The 18,459-nt window shown below is 46.6% G+C and overlaps 1 protein-coding gene across 1 annotated transcript in view; it reads right to left on the bottom strand.

Annotated features, from left to right (window-relative positions):
* LCOR (ligand dependent nuclear receptor corepressor) overlaps nt 1-8,839 on the bottom strand; it is a 13,891-nt gene extending 5,052 nt beyond the window's left edge. Inside the window, exons 1-3 of the mRNA XM_019502695.1 lie at nt 8,756-8,839; nt 3,435-3,722; nt 134-227 (exon numbers count right to left, since the gene is read on the bottom strand). Of these exons, the coding sequence (XP_019358240.1) occupies nt 134-227; nt 3,435-3,672 (332 nt within the window). The 5' untranslated portion in view covers nt 3,673-3,722; nt 8,756-8,839. The remainder of the gene's footprint in view (nt 1-133; nt 228-3,434; nt 3,723-8,755) is intronic.
* Between the last annotated feature and the right edge of the window lie 9,620 nt (nt 8,840-18,459).

An 18,459-nucleotide genomic window follows, 5' to 3' on the forward strand; every position in this document is an offset into this window, starting at 1 on the left:
AAATTAAAATGCTCATTACTCCAAAGGGTTAAACAAAGATCAGTCAGTGTGAGCTACCGGGAGGCAAAAGGTACACATTTGTGCTAAATCCCCTCAAATGAATTATTAAAACACAAACACTGCTTTCCCTTACCCGTTCCCTGGAGTAGTGGAGCAGCCTGGGGAATGGCTCAGGGAGGTGCTGCCGGCACAAGGGCTCTTCTTGGTGGACAGATCAAGCACACCGTCTGTGGAGAGAAAAGGATCACTTGAGCACAGGAAGGAGCAGGAGCAGCTGCGATTCCTCGCAGGTGAAACCACCTTCTTTGGGGACTAACTGGTACAGCTGCTTTTCCGTTCACACCCCAAAGGCGTTGCAGATCAGAAACCCAGGAAGATGACACCAGGGGAGGTTAACCGTTCAGGACTGAGACCTAGGCAACAGCAACACTAACCCATAGGATCAGGTACTAGATTTAGAAAAAAAAAACAAATCTTGAGGCTGGGCATGGAATTCATTGCTTTGAGGCCTGCTTCATTTCTGAGCCCGTGGAGGGGTGTGAATGGGGTCATCTGGGGTGGAAATTCAGTCTCTGGTGTCAGCCAGGAACACAGGCCTCTGCCTGCCAGCTGGGAGAACACCTGTACCACTCTCCCCCCGGCCCCCATGAAGTGTCCCAGGGACTTCACTCTCCTTATCCTCCACGTCCCTGGAAGCACACAGTCGCAGGGCTGGAAAGAACCTCAAGGACGCCTGCACCAGTGCTACTCTGTCCCGTCTCCCCCAGGCTCCTCTTCAACCCCTCCAGTGAAGGAGATGCCACAGCTTCCCGGGGAAGATTGTCCCTCTGCCTTGCTGCTCTAGCATTAAGGAAGCTTTTCTCCAATTTCTTTTACCAAATTCTCCACATTTCCCTGTCCCTGCAATCAGTCCCCTTCTATCGCTCCACTTCACATACACACTTACTTACACCTCGGAGTTTCTGCTCGTTTCCAGACCACCCCAAGTGGGGCACGTCATCTTGGCTTAGGAAAGCCAGGCCTCCATCCTGCCGGAAACAGCAGGATTACAGCCATCTTTAACACAAGTGGCCTTCTTCAAAAGCAGCTCGGCTCTCTGAAAGGATTGCCAGCCTGAAAAGTGAGGCTTGCGGACCAGGTGATGAGAGACTTACCAGAGCTACTTGCCCAACTACCTATAGCTCGAGTAAGCATCAACTCTTAGGTCCATGAGCAATACATGAAGAACGCAGAGATGGTCTCACATTGCTCAAACTTCTCACATGGCATATGGAAAACAAGAAAAATTAAGCTGAAACCAGCCTTGCAGGGCAGGGTGTCCCACCCCCTGCGCTTGTAAAAGCATTACAGTCCAAACACAAGTAAGCAGGGGCTTCTAGTTCTCACCTGGGCATGGCTGAAGAGACAAGTAACTCTTCAGGGCAGTGCTTGCTTCTCAGGAAAAGACACTAAGCAGCACTGACTACTAACGTTGAAGGAAGCCACATTCATCCTTCCTCTACAAGGAGGATTACCATGACATGGGAGCCTTTGAGAGCAAGCAGGGATGCTGTCAAGTGCTCCTCTTCCTCGTCCCCAGGGGAGATGTACAAAGATACACACTGAAATGGCACCACTGCAACAGCTCCGAGAGAGCCTGTTAAACACGTCATTAAGACCGGGTTCGTGGGGAGGAGGGCCTGCCACATTCATTATTTGTCAAGTATTAATGTAAACTGTAAAGCGTAATTACATGGACTAATCACATTATTGTATAAGTAATTATGGAATTAGCAGTGTTAGAGAGTGATGACCTGAAGAAGAAAGCTTAGCAGTTGAAAGCTTGTCTAACTTTATCCCAACTATATTCTTAGTCCAATAAGAGATATCACCCCAAAAAATCTTTTCCTCTCTTATGGAATTAGCACATGCACAGACTAGGTAAGAGTGTTATGAGCATGGATAAAGGTTTTCCATGTCTTGTCGGTTCAAGTGCACAGGCCAAAAGCAATGAATCCAGGTCCTGAACAAGCTGTTGATACACATATGGGTTTTGAGCAAACATTTTCATCATTAAAAAGGATAGAAAACAAAAAAGACCCTCTAAAAACCTCTTTGTGGGGGGAAATACTTTGTAATGATCTGAAGAGGTCAATAATTTGCCTTAAAATTTGGTTTAAAAAATCCATGCATGGGAATGAGATTCTCGTATCAAGTCCCAACCAGCAATCCGCTCCTCTTGGCTGCACGACAACATCTAACCTCGTCATCTTCCCAGCCCAAACCTCCCGGAGGTACGGACAGGGTGTTGACACCACAACTTTCACTACAGCAGCTGCCTGCGGCATCCAGTTTAGCTTCTGAAGGAGGCAGCCGGGGACATTACTGGCATGTGTCCACGGAGCTGTTTCCATGCAGCAAATTCTTGTTAACTTCCTTACCAGAACCTCCATAAACATACCTCCACCACCAAGTATTAAATAGAATAAAAGATGCTTGAAATACACATCATTAGTTAAACATAAAAATAGCACCGAGCTTTAAAACATAATCCTTTTTAGTAGGTGCATGCATGGAAGACAATGATTTCCCACTCGGGGGTGCAGAAGCCTTTCCTATTTCTGCTGCGATTGTTTCAGATGCCTTTTAATAACAGATTCTCACAAAGGGCAAAGGGTTAACTCTCAACTGTATATCAGCCTGTTAAAAGCCCCTCAGAATTCAACCACGCTGATGATCCCCTCTGTGCAAAACAGTTTCAGGGAAGAAAAACAACATGCTCAGCTGCCACAATGCTACTCCCTGAATCTGCTTCTTTAAAAGCAGTTGATGGAAAGCAAGGTTTTCCATTTGACACGAGCTCGGCAGCACTTTACTGCGTGCTCTGCAGAGCGTGGCAATTTTTAACGCGAGAGAAAGAAATTTCTACTAAATATACAAACAAGGAAACCATTGTGTAATTCCAGAGCTTTCTCTCTCAGCCTTTGCCGAGCAATTTGCCATCAAATAACTAGCGTTTTAAAAAACACCGAGACAAAACACAGGCCTCAGAACCATTGTTCTGTCAGAGCAAGACAGGGCAACGTTGCCAATAAATCTCCCCAAGGATCAGATCCTGCCATAACAGCAAGCACGCAAATGCACCATGTGCATGCACCACCATACACATGTATGCGGGCAGACGGGAGCTCACCATCTTACCAGCATGCTCACCTCCCAGCTAGTTGGGAGCGCACCCCCTTGCCCCCCACCTCTTCCTGAACTGGACACACAGGCTTTTCTGCTCCTTCCGCCTCCCTCCCTCGCTACGCCTCCTCCGTCGCTCCCTTATATGCCGCGCGTTTGCCATTCTGCATTTCCTCCGCACTTCCCACATCTAGCTCTCTGCTCCCGGGCGACAGCCTGGCTTCTATCGCATTGCAACCAGGTGCGCAATGCTGTGGTCATGCTCCTACCTTGTTCGCTAGGTTCTGACTGAGACTTCCTGACAGTAAGGTCCAGAGGCGAGTCTTGGTCAGCCATGAGAAGTTTGCTGAGCACGGGGTTCTGAGCAGTTGCAGCCGTGGGAGAGGAGGCGACCAGAGATGCTTTCAGCAGGCTTTGGTTCTTTGTGCTATTGGGCTGGCTGGAGTCCTGAGTAGAGCTAGTTTTTGAGGTATATTCAGCAGCAAACTGCCGGATCATTCGCTGCATGATCTCACGGGCCACTAGGGGAATATTGGGGTCAGAGACCCTAGGACTGTCTGGAAACAGCAGAGATTGGATTTTAGGGGGGAGAAAAAAAACTTTACAAAGAAAAAACAGCTTTCAAATCAAAACACTGGATTCCACTTTCACAAGAGTGCAAAATAAATCAAGCATTATTCTCAGGATACCTGCATGACAAACGGGTTACTATTTTTACCAGAATCCCTCGGAATGACAACTTCCTACGTGACTGACACCAGGTTGTAGTACCTAAACAAGGTTCATCAATTGCACTGGCCCCCTGGCAGGGTTGAGAAGGGGGATCAGACCCCCAAGGTGCATAACCATCTTGAGCAGAAATCACTCCCCAAACCCAGCAAATTTCCCTGAAAGCAATGGAAGAACTTACCTGCGGCAAAACTCTCCCCAGATAGCTGCCATGGTACATGGGTGAAGCCATACCCTATCTTACAGCCTCACGCCTTTTAACAAAAGGGCCCTACTTCTGACTGGGATGCCTGGGGACCACTGCAATACAAACCCATTTTACAATGTCTCCTTATAACATACATTAATTACGTGCTGTGCAATGGCAGCAGATTTGACACTCCATTCTCAGACAAGATAAGCAGTCCTGCCACGGCTGCTCAGACCCCTCCCTACACTTAATCTGGCCAGGGAACGAGTAGTCATTGGGAGGACTGAGCTTCACCCTTAATATCTGCAACCTGTTTTAGTGATCTTCCTAGGTTCCAGTGTGTTGGGGCTCCTAGATCAAAAGGGCAGGTGGATAATATGATGCACAGCATATTTTAAGGCATGCCCGTTTGAAAGACTTGCTCCTCCCATTACCTTGTGTCACCTTGCACACTAAATTACAATAGATTCCTGGAGCAAGAGAGGGTCTTCGTATGTGCCTCTGAAGTGCCACAGACATCTGCGGAGCTGTGCGAGAGCTTGCACGTGAAGTCACAAGCAGCCCCGTGTCCTCTGCTTCTCTAAGGGGGTGTCTAAAGTAAACCCCAACCTAACCTTAAACAAACAAAGAGATGCTACCACCACCTTCTTCCCTGTGAGGTTCATTTGTGCAAGTCAAAGGCACTACACCGCTGCAGCTGGTAATCTTACACAGCTACAACAGCATAAACTCCTCCATGGAGGACGTAAAGGTTTGATGCATTTCCACACACTGCACCTGCCCTCCGCTGAAGTGGCAGTTTGCTACTGCTGAGTGCAGGGCATACCAAGAATTTACCCACAGGCTAAGGGGAACCTAAAATTTTAGTGTCATTATAGTATTGCTGCAGCCCTAGTGGCGGAGGAAATAAGTTTTGCAATGCCTTCTGTATTCCCAAACTGGAAGTTGGTCCAATAAAGACAGCAAACCCTCATGCATCTCCTGAAAGTGTAGGTCTATTTTATATAAAAAAAGGCCCAGTGAGGCCTGTAACAGAGCAGCCATAGAGGCTCTTCTCAGCTGGGGTTAGAGCCCCTCCCTGTTTCTCAAATCTTCCCAGACAGCCCACTGAAGGGCGTGCAGGAAAGGGCCAAAGACCACCAAAGCTCTTGGAGCCCCCATAGCAGACTTGTGGCACTGGCAGTGGTTGGGATCCATCTCCTCAATGGATAACAGGAAAGAAGTCAAATGTGTCAAAAAAAAGCTAAAGCTGCCCTTGGAGCTATGGAGCCCCTCACTCTCCAGTCGCGTTTTAAGAAAGATGTGGAGAATTTAGAGAGAGTCCAGAGACAGGCAACAAAAAATGATAATGGACTCGGAAGGCGTCCTATGAGAGGCTGCCAGAGCTGGGCATGCTCAGCTTCTGGAAACGGTGCTTAAGAGGGGACATGGGAATAGTCTGCAATACTCGCAGGGCTGCTGTCAAGAAAAGGGAGGAGAGCACCCCTTCACTCCTGCTGCAGCGAGGAGGACGCAGACCAAGGGCTCAAAGCTGCAACAAAGCAGGTTTAGGTTGGAGACCAGGAAACACCTCCTTGCTGCCGGGGCAGGGAGCCCGTGGGAGAGACGCCAGGGAAGATTTGGACTCTCCACCACTGGAGGGGTTCGAGAAGAGGCTGGGCAGCCTGTAGCCAGCGGTGACCTAGGCATAGTTATGCCCATCTTCGTCTATGGGTATTTCCCATGCTTGTGGGCATTGGGCACTGGCTGCAGCCCAGGCTGGGGACTGGGCTGTACCAATGCTCCTGTTGGGACTCAGCCCCAGAGGGTCCTAGCCGGAGGGTCTTGCCCCCACGCTCAGGCTCAGACTGATGCTGCATTTGGGGTCAGGAAGGGATTTTACCCCATGGTCAAACTGGTACAGACTTGGGGGGCTTCTTTCCTCTGTAGTGGGGGCCCTTCTCTTGGGATCTCTCAAGCATTTCTTAACGACCTTTGGAGCAGCAGGACATTGCCCACCACGGTCCCCCTGCTTTCCCTGTGGCAGGTTTGATGTGTTGTCAGGGCTGACTGTAGGTTGGACAATGGATTAGTCGGGGACGGTTTAGACAGAGCTGATCCTGCCTCGGGCAGGGGTTGGACTAGATGACCTCTGGAGGTCCCTCCCAGCCCTGCTTCTCTATGATTCATAGGTGAAGTGGCTCAAAATAATCTTACTAACTCGTGATGGGGAATTAGACTCAGCTATTTGTTCATGTCTGCCCTGAAAAAAACCTAGCTAACAAATAAAATGCAGATGCTACGTAAATGCTATGATCCATTCAGAGCATTTTTGCAAACAATTGAGTATTAAATGTTTAGGAATAACGTACCCTGGCAGTGTCTCTTAAAACCAACCAGGCATTTCATTTGGCTTCAACTACCTAATAATTAGAAATGAAACATTTTACAGATATTTATCAACTCTATATAAATGGTCTAAAGCAAATCATGTGAGCTGCGAAACCCTAATACCCTCGTTCCATCTGCTTTATTTTTAATGAAAAGGTTTTAAAGTAATAAGAAAAAACTAGTCTGGTTTTCATTAAATCAATAGGAGGAGGGACTGTCCTGGCACAGGATAAAAAGAACTGACAACTGAGGACCATGGGACAAAAAATATTCTATTTTTATTGGAGTTTTCATGAATATTTGATAAAGCACTCTAGTCTGGCTACTACAGACACACAGCTGGGGGAAATATGTGGGATTAACTTACTGCACCTGTATGGAAACTATGCCATTACTTGTTTCGAGCTGTGCAGACTCCCACCACAGAAATGAAGATGCATGCCATCGCAGACACAGTCAGAGGATGGGCTGGATCCTCCATTGTGCCAAGGCTCCAGGTTACTGGGGGCAAAGTCTGTTTCCATAGGGAAACTCCTCCGACTGGTTTAAATGGAGCCGAGTCAGCATCAGCTGTCTAGCACCATCCTGGCCAAGAGTCTCGCAGCTGTGCCATTCCCACTCTCTGGGGGTGTGGAGATCCCTTGTGATCCTATGGCAGTGGCATCAATTAAACCAGCTGCTCAATTAATCCAGCTGCAGCAAAGGCTTGGCAGAGCAGCACAGGGAACCACAACAGAGCTTCTAGGGAGTTTCCAGGCCTAACCCCTAACCATGAGCCAAGCACAGCTTGGCTGCGGTGGAAAACTAAGCCCCATGTAAAGGAAATTAGTTTAAATGATCGTTGCTTAACCAGTCTATTTGGATGTCCACACTCCAGGGTCTTGCATCTATTTAAAAAGGTGCCTTGCAAAGTCACAGCACACTTTTCATTTGCTAATACCTGATTTGTGTTCACGAAGCCTTTTCCCAAAATTAGGAGGAGGTTTATTCCTCATACAGCCCTTCATACAAGCCATGTGTGAAGCTTTCATTCAATGCTACTTACCAAAGTAATGGACCTTTCAAAAATGGAAATGATGAAAAGAAATCGGCTTTCATTGCTATATGGTTAACTGAATTAATTCCAACTGTGCTAATAAAGAAGGGGTTAAAGCATATGTTCTGCACACGCTTACACCCCCCTACACAAATCCATTCTGGATTGAGAAGGAACATGAGAAATTTAAACCCAAAAGGCAATTTTTACCTTTAAAGGAAACAGAAAACTGCTGAAAAGGGGGAGGAAAAGGTGGGGAGTTGGGATGAAAATGTTATCTCAACTGTAACTATAGAAAGGCAATAACTATCCCTCATACCACCCTACATGCTTGTGTATCTTATGCAATACATCATCGTATATAATTCATCTTTATTCATCTTTAGTCATAAAGGATGTGCTAAAATACTGTTATCTACGTAAAACACCTTTAAGTATTTTGGTCACTGGGAGGACAGGAGAAGGCTTGGCTACAGCAATTTCTAATTTGTAAAGTGAACGCCTTACACTGCCCCCCCAGCCACAGCCAGGCTGGAATGATAGACTTAGCAGATTTCTTCCCATATGGGTTATGCTGATAAGTACAATGCACTTCTATGTGAGGCATGTTTGGAGGCAACCTACAGAATCCCGTTTCCCCGGTTGGCAGAGGGCACTGGAGCGAGCGTCAGGTCTAAGGAAGACGGCAAACCTTGCACGCCTCCAACTGCAGAGCTATGCACGGTTCTCCGGTGCTGGGCTGCTGCTGTCGCCCTCCAGATGTTTCACTGCACTGATTTTTCAGCTCCGATTCCACTGATCATATCGAGACCCAAAACGCACAGTTCTCTAAGAACCGGGAAGTCACCAGCAGCTGCAGTCAGAGAACCACTGTTTAACAACGCTGCCCTCAGGAGAAGCCGTCTGCATGGGAATGGACCCCCAAACTAGTATTTCTTCTACTCCTCTCCTATGCGTCTGAATGCCCCACTCTACCAGCAGTGGCTCAGAGGGATGTCTCCGCTGGGCATGTCTTGAACACTGCAAAAACCCAAGTGTTTCTCTGAGAGCAGAGGTGGTGCCCCCTCTCCCCCCTCACACACACACCTGTTCTGGGGCAAATGACTGAATCTTTCAAGATCCAACCACTGACCCTTTCAAAGTCAGAGGGCTACAAACATTTGAAAAGACTGTACATATGCCTAAAGCTCAAGAGTTCATCTTTGCAACACCCGTGCTGCATGCAAAGGGCAGAGTAGAGACACTGCCTGGTCATCGAAACCAACCTTTTCTGTAAAAGACTGCATTGAGGAACTCTTCCGCTTGCCTCTCGAACCGAATGATTTTTGCTTGTTCTTGTCTAAGCAGAGCTTCTTGCCCAGCTTCCGAAGCTGGCTCATCCAGACTGACTAAGTGTTCCTGCAAAAATATTTAATGACATGTTTGTAAGATCTTTTTCCCCCTTCCTCACCCCGCATAAATTAATCACATGCAGCTAGCAGCACTTAATAAAAAATAAATAAAATTAAAAAGTATGTACACAATGGACGTTTTACAACAGCCAGTAGAACTGTCTTGATACTTCAGGTTTACATCAAAACCCGTATCAAATAAATAAAAGCACAAAATGCAGTGTGCCACCAAGGCTAAAATATTAAATGCAAAACCAAAGAGACTTCTTAGTCCTCTTTCAAGCTTAACAGCACTATAGAAAATGTGAGCTGCGTAGGAAGGAGAAAAAGCTGAATGTTTCACCTTGTGTCTGGCCAAGAACCTGGTTTTTGAACACACGGTCCTCACCGAGCACTTTTAATTTTCTATGAAAGAGCTGCTGAGGACAGAACACAGAAAAGAATCGCACCTCGCCCCCTCATACTGCACTGTGTCCATGCAAAGCGAGCGCTGAATGACTATGTATGTGCAATGCCAGGCTGTCAAGACTCACAATAGCAACTTTTAAATGGAGTAGTCTTGTAGATTCACAATATTACCAATAATCAGAACAAACAGAAGAGCCACAAGCTCTTTCAAGTCCTCGCACAACACGACTGAAAGCAGCTGTTTGACTTCTAGAATGTTTCAGCACAAAAAACGTCACTAGGGTAAAACTCATTTCTAATTTATTGTTCCTGTACTTTATTTTCCCATTACGAAAATAACCTCACCTGTGACCACACATCTACTTCTTGTGTGCATGGATTACAATTCCTGTTGTACAGGCACAGATCAGCTTGCCCCTGCTCCCCTCCCAGCCATTTGGGGGGTTCTCTCAACATCTGCACAGCCCCAGCTGCCAGAAGACACCAGCTACACATAACCTGCAACCCATTCGTTCACCGAGATGTGGAAAGAGTGGGTTTCAGCACATCTGTGGTGCATGTGGTCTCTGGGAGGCATAACAGAGCCGTCCTGAATAACCAGCCCAGAGAACGGATGGCCAGGCAGAGCAAACCACATGTCACGTCTCACGGCACGTGAAATATTGGGGACTCTGGCCATGAAGGCGTTGAGCCCTTAGGTTTCTATATTCACATACAGCACCTTCTCCTATTAAAGGTGACTTTCCAGACTGACAAAACCTACAAACCAGAGAAACTGGGTGTGCCAAAGGTTTAAGGAATGGGAAGGGGGAGAAGAGCAGGTAGGCTTAGGTGTTTCCCACAAAGGTACGCTACTGCATTGACAAGGATCTCCGAAGGAAGCAGAGCTACACAGGGAGCGTTTCATCCAAGCTGAAGATAACCCAGACCAGTCAGCCTCCACAAGAGCTCACTTGCAGATAAATCGCTTTTAGATCACACCCACTAAAAAGTGTGTCCGAACTGTAATCACACTGCGACAGAGCCATATCAGCAAAGCCCCTGGCACACTATTGGCACTACATACACATGCGTGAGAATAAAACGATTTCACACCCATTTAACTGAAAACGTTGACCAGAATTTCACCATGAACAAAAATAAGCATGCCACATATCGCTCCACATGAAAATTATTTTTCAGTGAGACCTTCTTAAACAAAGACCGACAGATGTGCACTATCTTTTTGCAAGCTTTATCTCTGCACATTACAAAGCGTAATGCAGGATTGAGGAAGGGTGAGAAAAAAAAAACATGTAGAGAAAAATGTTAGCCCAGGTTATGAAGGATCAACAGTCTTTCAAGCAAGAGTGAGTTTAAGAGAGTGGCTCTCAAGCCTTTCAGACTCCGGGCACTCCTCGGAAAGGCCGGCTCCTCTTTGCTTTCACTCGTTTTTTGACTATAAAAAAAACAAGAGAGCAATTCTTCTGTTCCTAAGAACTCAGAAAGACAGCAGGGCAGAATGCTTTTCACACTATAGATATGAAATCCCTGGTTTTATCCAATGAATCATATGTAGGTGTTTGTGCACTTAACAGGGCTAAGTGGTAGCGTGTGGCAGCCCTCGACACCCTTAAAAGGATCTCGTGGCACCCCAGGGTGCCACAGCACCCTGGTTGAGAATCACGGGGGGTTACAATAAAGCAAAGCCAGCCTAACAATCACCTTTTTGTGTTTAAAACCAAGAAGAAAAAAAATGGAAAAATGTTTGCACAAAAAATGCTATTAAACCAGAAATGAATCTCATCTTAGCATTTCTACAGTGCCTCTCACTGCAGTACCTACGCAGCAAACACGTAGGCCAAGTACAGACAGTCAAGATGCCCGAGGCTGAATCAATTCAATCTTCACAGGTTAGTCTAAGCTACGGAGATTGAACTGATAAGCAAGTGAACAGACATTCACTTTTGACCCCGGAAATGCAGCAACATGTTTGCAGTGGTCCACGCCAGAAACCAGGGGCCACTATAGCACACCTCCCTGCTGGGCTGGAGCAGACAGCCTAGGTCAGCTAGCCTGCCCGCCCCATGAGTGGGGGGATGCAAAGCATCTGGTGAACCCTGGTGGACTGTGAGTTAACTTAAATCTGGAAGGGATCTGGGACAGAAGTGCAATAAACCAATTTAACCTAAATCAGTTCAGTCTGATACTACATCCATCCAGGTTTATCTTAAACTGGTTTCGGCCATTTGGATAGTGGTCTATGTGCACTGAACTTCTGTTGCATTACAGATGTGAACCCATTTCCAATCACTTATACCTGTTTATATGTAACTTCTGTCCCTAGCTCCAGAGGAGACCAGGTGATTTTTCATTTCACTTTAAGAGGAAACTCTTCAGCAAGAAGCACAGAGGTTCACCCACGCAGCTCCTGCTCAAGTTACCTAGCATCCTCTGGCTCAAACCCAAGGACTGGTGGGGAAGGCATATTTCCAACTCACCCGCGGTCCCAGCCAGCTACTCACAACTGAAGAGGACTTCATCCCTGTCAGTGTGATCCCATATTTTGCCCATTATCTGATTTACAGGAAAGTGAAAGTGCACCAAAACAGAACAGTTCAGTTTTCCTGATTACGTTCCTCCAGGCAATTAAGGAACATCAAATACCATTAAATGAGAACAGTGATGGAGCCTAGCAGGTCTCTCTTCAGAAATACAGTTCAGTGGCAGTGCGCACTGACATAAAACAACTATAATTTACATCATTCAAATATGGGCGTGGCATTAAATACAACCACAATAACTTTTTCTAGCCAGTTCTAGATAGCATCAAGTTACTAGGGGACTACAAAGGCTTTCTACAGAGACAATGGTGCAGAAGATGCTGAGATCACGGGACCTTCCATGAACCTCCGATTAAAGGGCCCCTTGATCTTTGTTTCAGGAAAAATATTTTTCCAGGCTGGATCCATGTGTAAGTTTAGGATTGGAAAACATAGTGTACACAAGCACCAACTTGAACCTCATGCACCACCAAACATTCTACAGAATTCCCTTGCATTTTCAGGACCACAAAAATCAAGTCAGACAAATTCCTTCTCAGCTCAATTATTCATTTCCCTACTTCTTAATTAACAGAACCACCATTATTCCAGCCTCTTTAAGAGCTGACCTAATAAACTCTGGATAGGTTTGGTGTGACTGTTTCAGAGCAAAATGTACTTTTTTATTTTAAATTTAGCACTGTTGATCAGTTCACTTGCTTTTCCACCAGCTTCTTCCTAGTAGCCATATTCAGTAATATTTTTATCCCACCCTTTCAACTTCCCAAGTCCTAAATTCTGCCAGCAAAAGTTAAAATCACAAGATGTCACTACCTGGCAATGGAAGTTAGTACAAGTTTTGAAACAGGAACAGTATGAAAAAAAAATTACACTGTTAGATCTGCTTTGTGACAGCATACAACACAGCACATACAAAGTCCATTTTGGTCCCACCTCTTCAATATTCCAAAATATTAATGGGAAAAGCACTGTTTGTTTGGTGATATCTTTTGTTGGATCAACTACACATTTGGGAGAGATGTTAGACAAGCTTTAGCCCACAAAATGTCCTTCAGTTCAGGCTGGAGCGGTCAGGTCTAACATGTCTCAAGTAGAAGTTTGGTAATACCTTTTATCGGGTCAACTAAACCTTCTTTTCCATGTCGTTCCTGGACTATTGCGGCTACAGTGTGCCACCAAATGCTGCCAAATGTTACCACCATCCCAACTCTGTGGGCCATATACAATCCCTTTGTGGACTGGAGATTGCCAACCCCAGATTTAGACCATCTTTCTAAACAGTGGCAGGATCAAGAATAATTAGACCTTCCCTGACAGCTGTTTTGTCTAATCTGGTCTCCAATGAAGAAGATCAAACAACTTGCCTAGGGAGCCAGTTCCAGTGCTTTACTATCAGAATGACGTTAAATGGTATTCCAAATTCAAAACCACTCTGACTTAACTGGGCCAAGAACACTCAATATCTTGCACTAAGCGCATTCAAAACTAAAAATTAAACAAAAAGTGTGGGATGTTCATATTAATTTGTGTTAATGTAGACAATGCGAGAGGATATGACAGAGGTCTGCAAAATCCTCTTCTGGACCAAGTGCAGACAGAACTGCTGTTCACCAAGTCCCAGAACACCAGAACAAGGGGGCACCCACTGAAACAAGTAGGTACCAGGTTTCAAACTAAAAAGAAAAAGTACTTCTTTATGCAACGTGTCATTAACTCGTAGAATTCATCACCACAGGAGGTGGTGGAGGCAGAGAGCAGAGCCAAGTTCAGCAAGGGACTGGATTAATTCGTGGAGGCTCAATCTATTTAATGGCTGTTGAACAGAACAGTTGGAGAGGTTTCCTCTGGCATCTCTCAAACAACACGAGGTGGATGGCAGGGAGGGGATTGATCACTCAAGAGCTATCCCATTCAGCGCTCTCCCTCTGGGGACAGGACACCGAGCTAGACGGACCATTGCTCTGACCCAGGTTGGCTCTTATTTCCCAATGCAGGACTATTAGGATTTCTCCTGACCTGAGCTGGCAGTTCTACCACAAGCAACTCTGTCAGATTTTCATCTGTCCATGTCAGATTGTTTCACAATCAAGCAATAAGAATTGACAGTTCAGGGGCCAGAGATACTTTTAAAATTAAAATTCAGAAATAACCCCAAAGCACACAGGGCACTGTATATTGCAGTAAACTGTCTAAAATGCACTACAAATCCACCACAACTATCAGAGATCTATTGTATCAAAACAGCATTCGGACCCATTTGCAGATGTTTCATTTGCCAATTTAAATTCTTCTGGGAGTGAATGCTTTGATGTGATCAACAGCAGCAGTGCTTTAGGAGTACCAGCCTTCAGGTGTGCTCATCCACCAAGGACTCAAGGTTCATTCAAAGCCACAAAGTCTGATGACCAAATCATTCCTGAAGCGAAGGGGATGGGACCGCCATTCACGGGCAGGCAATTTGGAATAAGATAAGTGCTTTAGGAAGCATCTGCCAGGCTGGTGTGGCTTGCTAGTGAACTGCCATTTCGTTCACCTTCATGCATCAAGGTCATTTTACTGGAGCTGGCAAGGACTGGCCTTTACACCTATCACCACCAAAGGGATAATTTCCCTTAGCACCTTCTTCTCCTTCACGCTACGTTTATAGTATATATTCCACCAGTTATTTAAAGTATACTTTAGCTTCCTACATTTCTTGTTCTGCTCTCACCCACTAATGAGAATAATTAATTCCTCTCTCTTTTTATATATATATTTCCTTGCATTGTAGCTGTAGAACGCATAAGCTCAGTGCTCGAGCTTTCTTCAAGGACCTGTTCTCCAAAGCTTCCCTTCCCCACAGCTCGGGTGCTCTCTCTTCAGTTCACTCCAATCTTCTTCAAAAGCATCCAGCCCCAAATTGGCGTCAGACTCCAATTAAAACCAAAGTAGCAAAGCAAGATGATCTAATTTTACATTAAATAAATGTTCTTAATAAAGTCTCAAGCAGTGCTGTCGTGTTGCAACAATTTATCATCAAACATCTTTAAGTCATAGGTAAGCCAACACGATCCCAGTTATTAAGGATACCGCCCTCGACAAGGGTACTTTGATTTTTTGCAAACAAGTGATCGATACAGAATAAGCTATTCGGCAAGTCTGAATGCAAACTGCACTGCGCACATTCTTCGAAGTAAAAGACTTGTGAAATAATCTCGCTCTCATTCTGCCAGAACCGGGCGATGAAGGTGGTGGGGGCAGAACACTAGGTTTTGAGAAAGTCTTCAGATTGTCAAGTAAGAATTAGCCAAGATGGATTATACATGATAACACTGCACATTTACTCCAACGAGGATGAGAAGGCTGGGGTGCGAAGGCACATATTCTCCCATGTGCATGTGTGAGGTGCATGCATATGGCCAGGGCAGTAGTTCTTTATAACACCGCTCTCCTGATCACTGAAGCTGGTGCCTCTATCATATGTTGTAGTGCCTGATGCAAGGGATGCCCTGTGATAACTTCATTTTAACATGCTCTAGAGAAACTGGATGCATCCCTATGGAGTCTGGCAAGTTGTGAGCACCCTCGAAGTTTACAAGACCTTTCCCAGCAGCCTGCTCCTTTCTAGCTGAGTATTTCATAACTACCCATTTTTACATTTCACCATCTTAGCCCCTTTCTCCAACGCATCGAAGCTAGGCTGCACTTGAACGGTATTCCCCTCTGAATATCACATAATTGGCACATTAGCTTAGTGTGCTCCACCCTCCAACTCAAAGGGATGGCTACCAATAAATTAATCTTGGTAGGATACTTCAATTAGGAAGCAGACGGTTTTCTTTCCTTTTAAAAATGCATGCGATTGAATCTGATTGCCTGTGAAAGCAAGAGGCCGACTGCACCTCCCAGAGCAGAGAGTGGGGCAGGTGCTGCCTTGACAGAGCTCTGATCAGGACCACCTGGACCTTGACTCTCCCAATCAAGCTAAGTGATGCTAAGTGACTGCTATGGGCCAACAAAGACAGACGCGCTAGTTTTTACTTTTGTTCCACTGCTGGTGGGAGATAAGGGCACCAGTTTGCTTCCCCACCTGCTGCCCAGACCAAACTGGTGGCAATGACAATTCATCAAAGGTGGATTGAGAAAGGAGAGGGGTAGAGACCAGACCCATAAAGGGCTGAAGGACTGGCTGCAGCCATTGTGCTCCAGGCTGCAATGTCAATGACACCGCTCTAGTCTTCTGGGACTAGCACCAAGTGTCCCAAGCTCCCTTCCAGTGGATGCGGCTAAACCGAGCAAACAGACCTGCTGGGGGAAGGGGAAGGGGTTGGGATCACACAGCACTGGGGCCAGCCGAAATCCCGCTTCCCTAAGAGGGCACGGAAGAGTGACAGCAGTCACAGAGATGACAGCCTGGAGCGCCCTAAAAAGGAGCAGGTGAAGATGCAGTTCCACAACTTTGCTGCAAGGAGGGAATTTAAAAGGCAGTTCTTGCGATCTGCAATTCAGCCGATGGCCATTAGCTGCAGGTATATGCACTGCCCTGGGGGAAACCGTGCCCATTTCATCTCCAGGGAGATTTTACTTGAACAAATCCACTACGTAGCGGTAACTGCACCGCAGAACGCCTTGCAAGGAGCACGCGCTAAGAACGCCAGCCGTGGTTGGAAACGCTGCAGACTCCATGGGAAGGAGAGGAAAAAAAGCACTCGAGTGACACTCCACTCAGCCCCGTTAACTCTCTCTCTGCCGCGCCAGCCAGACTCAACTTCACTCTCCGCCTGCCCACGCTTTGCAGCCTTGAGTCCCTGCAGCGCTCAAACCCCTTTTGTTTGCACCATGACCCTGTTCCTGTCTCTAAAAACCCGCTTTGACCAACCGGACCAGAGCACCCCCTGAGCCCAGGCGCGGCCTTGTTTACATGCTTCCCTCACCTGCTTAAATACACCCTGCAGCATAATGGGTACAGCAATGCCCCACAGAGAGCTAACCTTTGAGGCACGTTAACTTCAGCACTTGAAGAGCTCCGTCACGCTGCTTTACACAGCCACCAAGCACTCTGCGCAGCTGGGAAGGTGTGGATACCAGGGGGAAAAAACCCCCAAAACCAAAACCCAGCATGGTGTGTTCACAGCACAGCAGGGAAATCCAAGCTTTCAACAAATGGCTGTTTACAGCCTGAAAGGAAGCAGAGGATTGTCCCCAGTCTGAACACCATATTGCAGGCTTGAATTTAACCTTCGCCTAGCAATCCGAGACCTTTTCAACCTTCACTTCTGCAGCACTGTTTGCTTACAGCCAACCCAAATTTCACCAGCCTTTCTCCAATGTGCAAATATGCTCAGCTCAGCGGCTTCAACACCCCAAAGCTCAGTGGACTCTCCTAGCCTCTCACCAGCTCCCGACCACAGGGACAAGCAGCTTTCCTGCTGTAAAATCCACTGGCTTCAATGGAACTGCAGCAAGGAGGATTTTTTTCCATGAAGTTTTTTTTTCAGGAGATGACACCAGTGCCCACAGTTGTACAGCATTACTCTAAACACACAAACGAGTCTCAGAGCTCATTGTGCTGGCCGGGGTCTCTGACCGGAAAACAAAGTGCCTTTCTCTGAAATCCATTCAGAATCAATGCTTTTTTCCTCCGAGAGCCTCAGTAAAAAGCTTTTACAAAAATAAATGGGAGCTCAATATGTAGTGAGCACCCAGGCTACTGGCAGACAGGAGCCAACAGCAAAAACCAGCGCAGCATTTCCTTTTAGCACAAGCCACACTGTCCTAAGCAATAGCTGTTGCAGAGGAAAGGGTTTTACAAACACTCAAGAAGTGCTGGGGTGAACCTGTTGCCAGCCCACACGGTATATTACAGTACACGGTCGCTTCGCACAGGAAGGAGTGGGAGCAGGGAGGACCAGCTAACTAGGTTTCACTGACAGATGAGCTTTCCTGCCTACACAACAGAGTAACCGTGTGTGTACACATGGCTTGAGCAGCAACTGCAGGCTGAGCCACATTGCAAGCATGGCTACAACATGCTTACAAAAGGCTTGCCAGCACCCTGCGTGGACACGGACGGTTAGTCCACGTGTAGGCCGGGACCTGGTCAGAAACAGTAAAAAAAAAATCTGCTGTGCAGACAAATCTCTCATTACAGAGACGTGGCTCACAAAGACAATCGGTGCCAAGACGCACAACAAGATGGTCTGCCGTGGCCTGCAGTCACCCTGGTCTGCGTTGCTATCTTGCAGGTGAAGGCAGTCACTCACTCATGCCACCATTCAACCTCCCCTCCAAAGGGCCAGGCAACCCACGCCCTTCTTCCCTATACGTCCTCTCCAACCGACCAAGAAGGGCTCGCACACATGAACATCAAAACCCCACAGCACTGCACACTGCACACGCACGGAAGTTACAGAGAAGACAACACGCAGTGGGCAGAAACATGCATGAGGGCTCCCCCAGTGTAACTGGGCAGGGAGGGTGTGGAGGGGGAGTTGCAAATCTTCCTCTAACTATACACCTAGATCACTAGGAGAAGCAAAAAACACACTCCACAACTACTAGCTTGACACAGCTGCATTATTACCTTCACTTTTTCTCTTCTCAGGCAGCAGAAAAGACAATTTTCATCAAAAGACCAATCAGAAACAC

Source organism: Gavialis gangeticus, unplaced genomic scaffold (genome assembly GCF_001723915.1).
Source record: "Gavialis gangeticus isolate Ggan-Ray unplaced genomic scaffold, GavGan_comp1, whole genome shotgun sequence".
NCBI lineage: Eukaryota > Metazoa > Chordata > Crocodylia > Gavialidae > Gavialis > Gavialis gangeticus.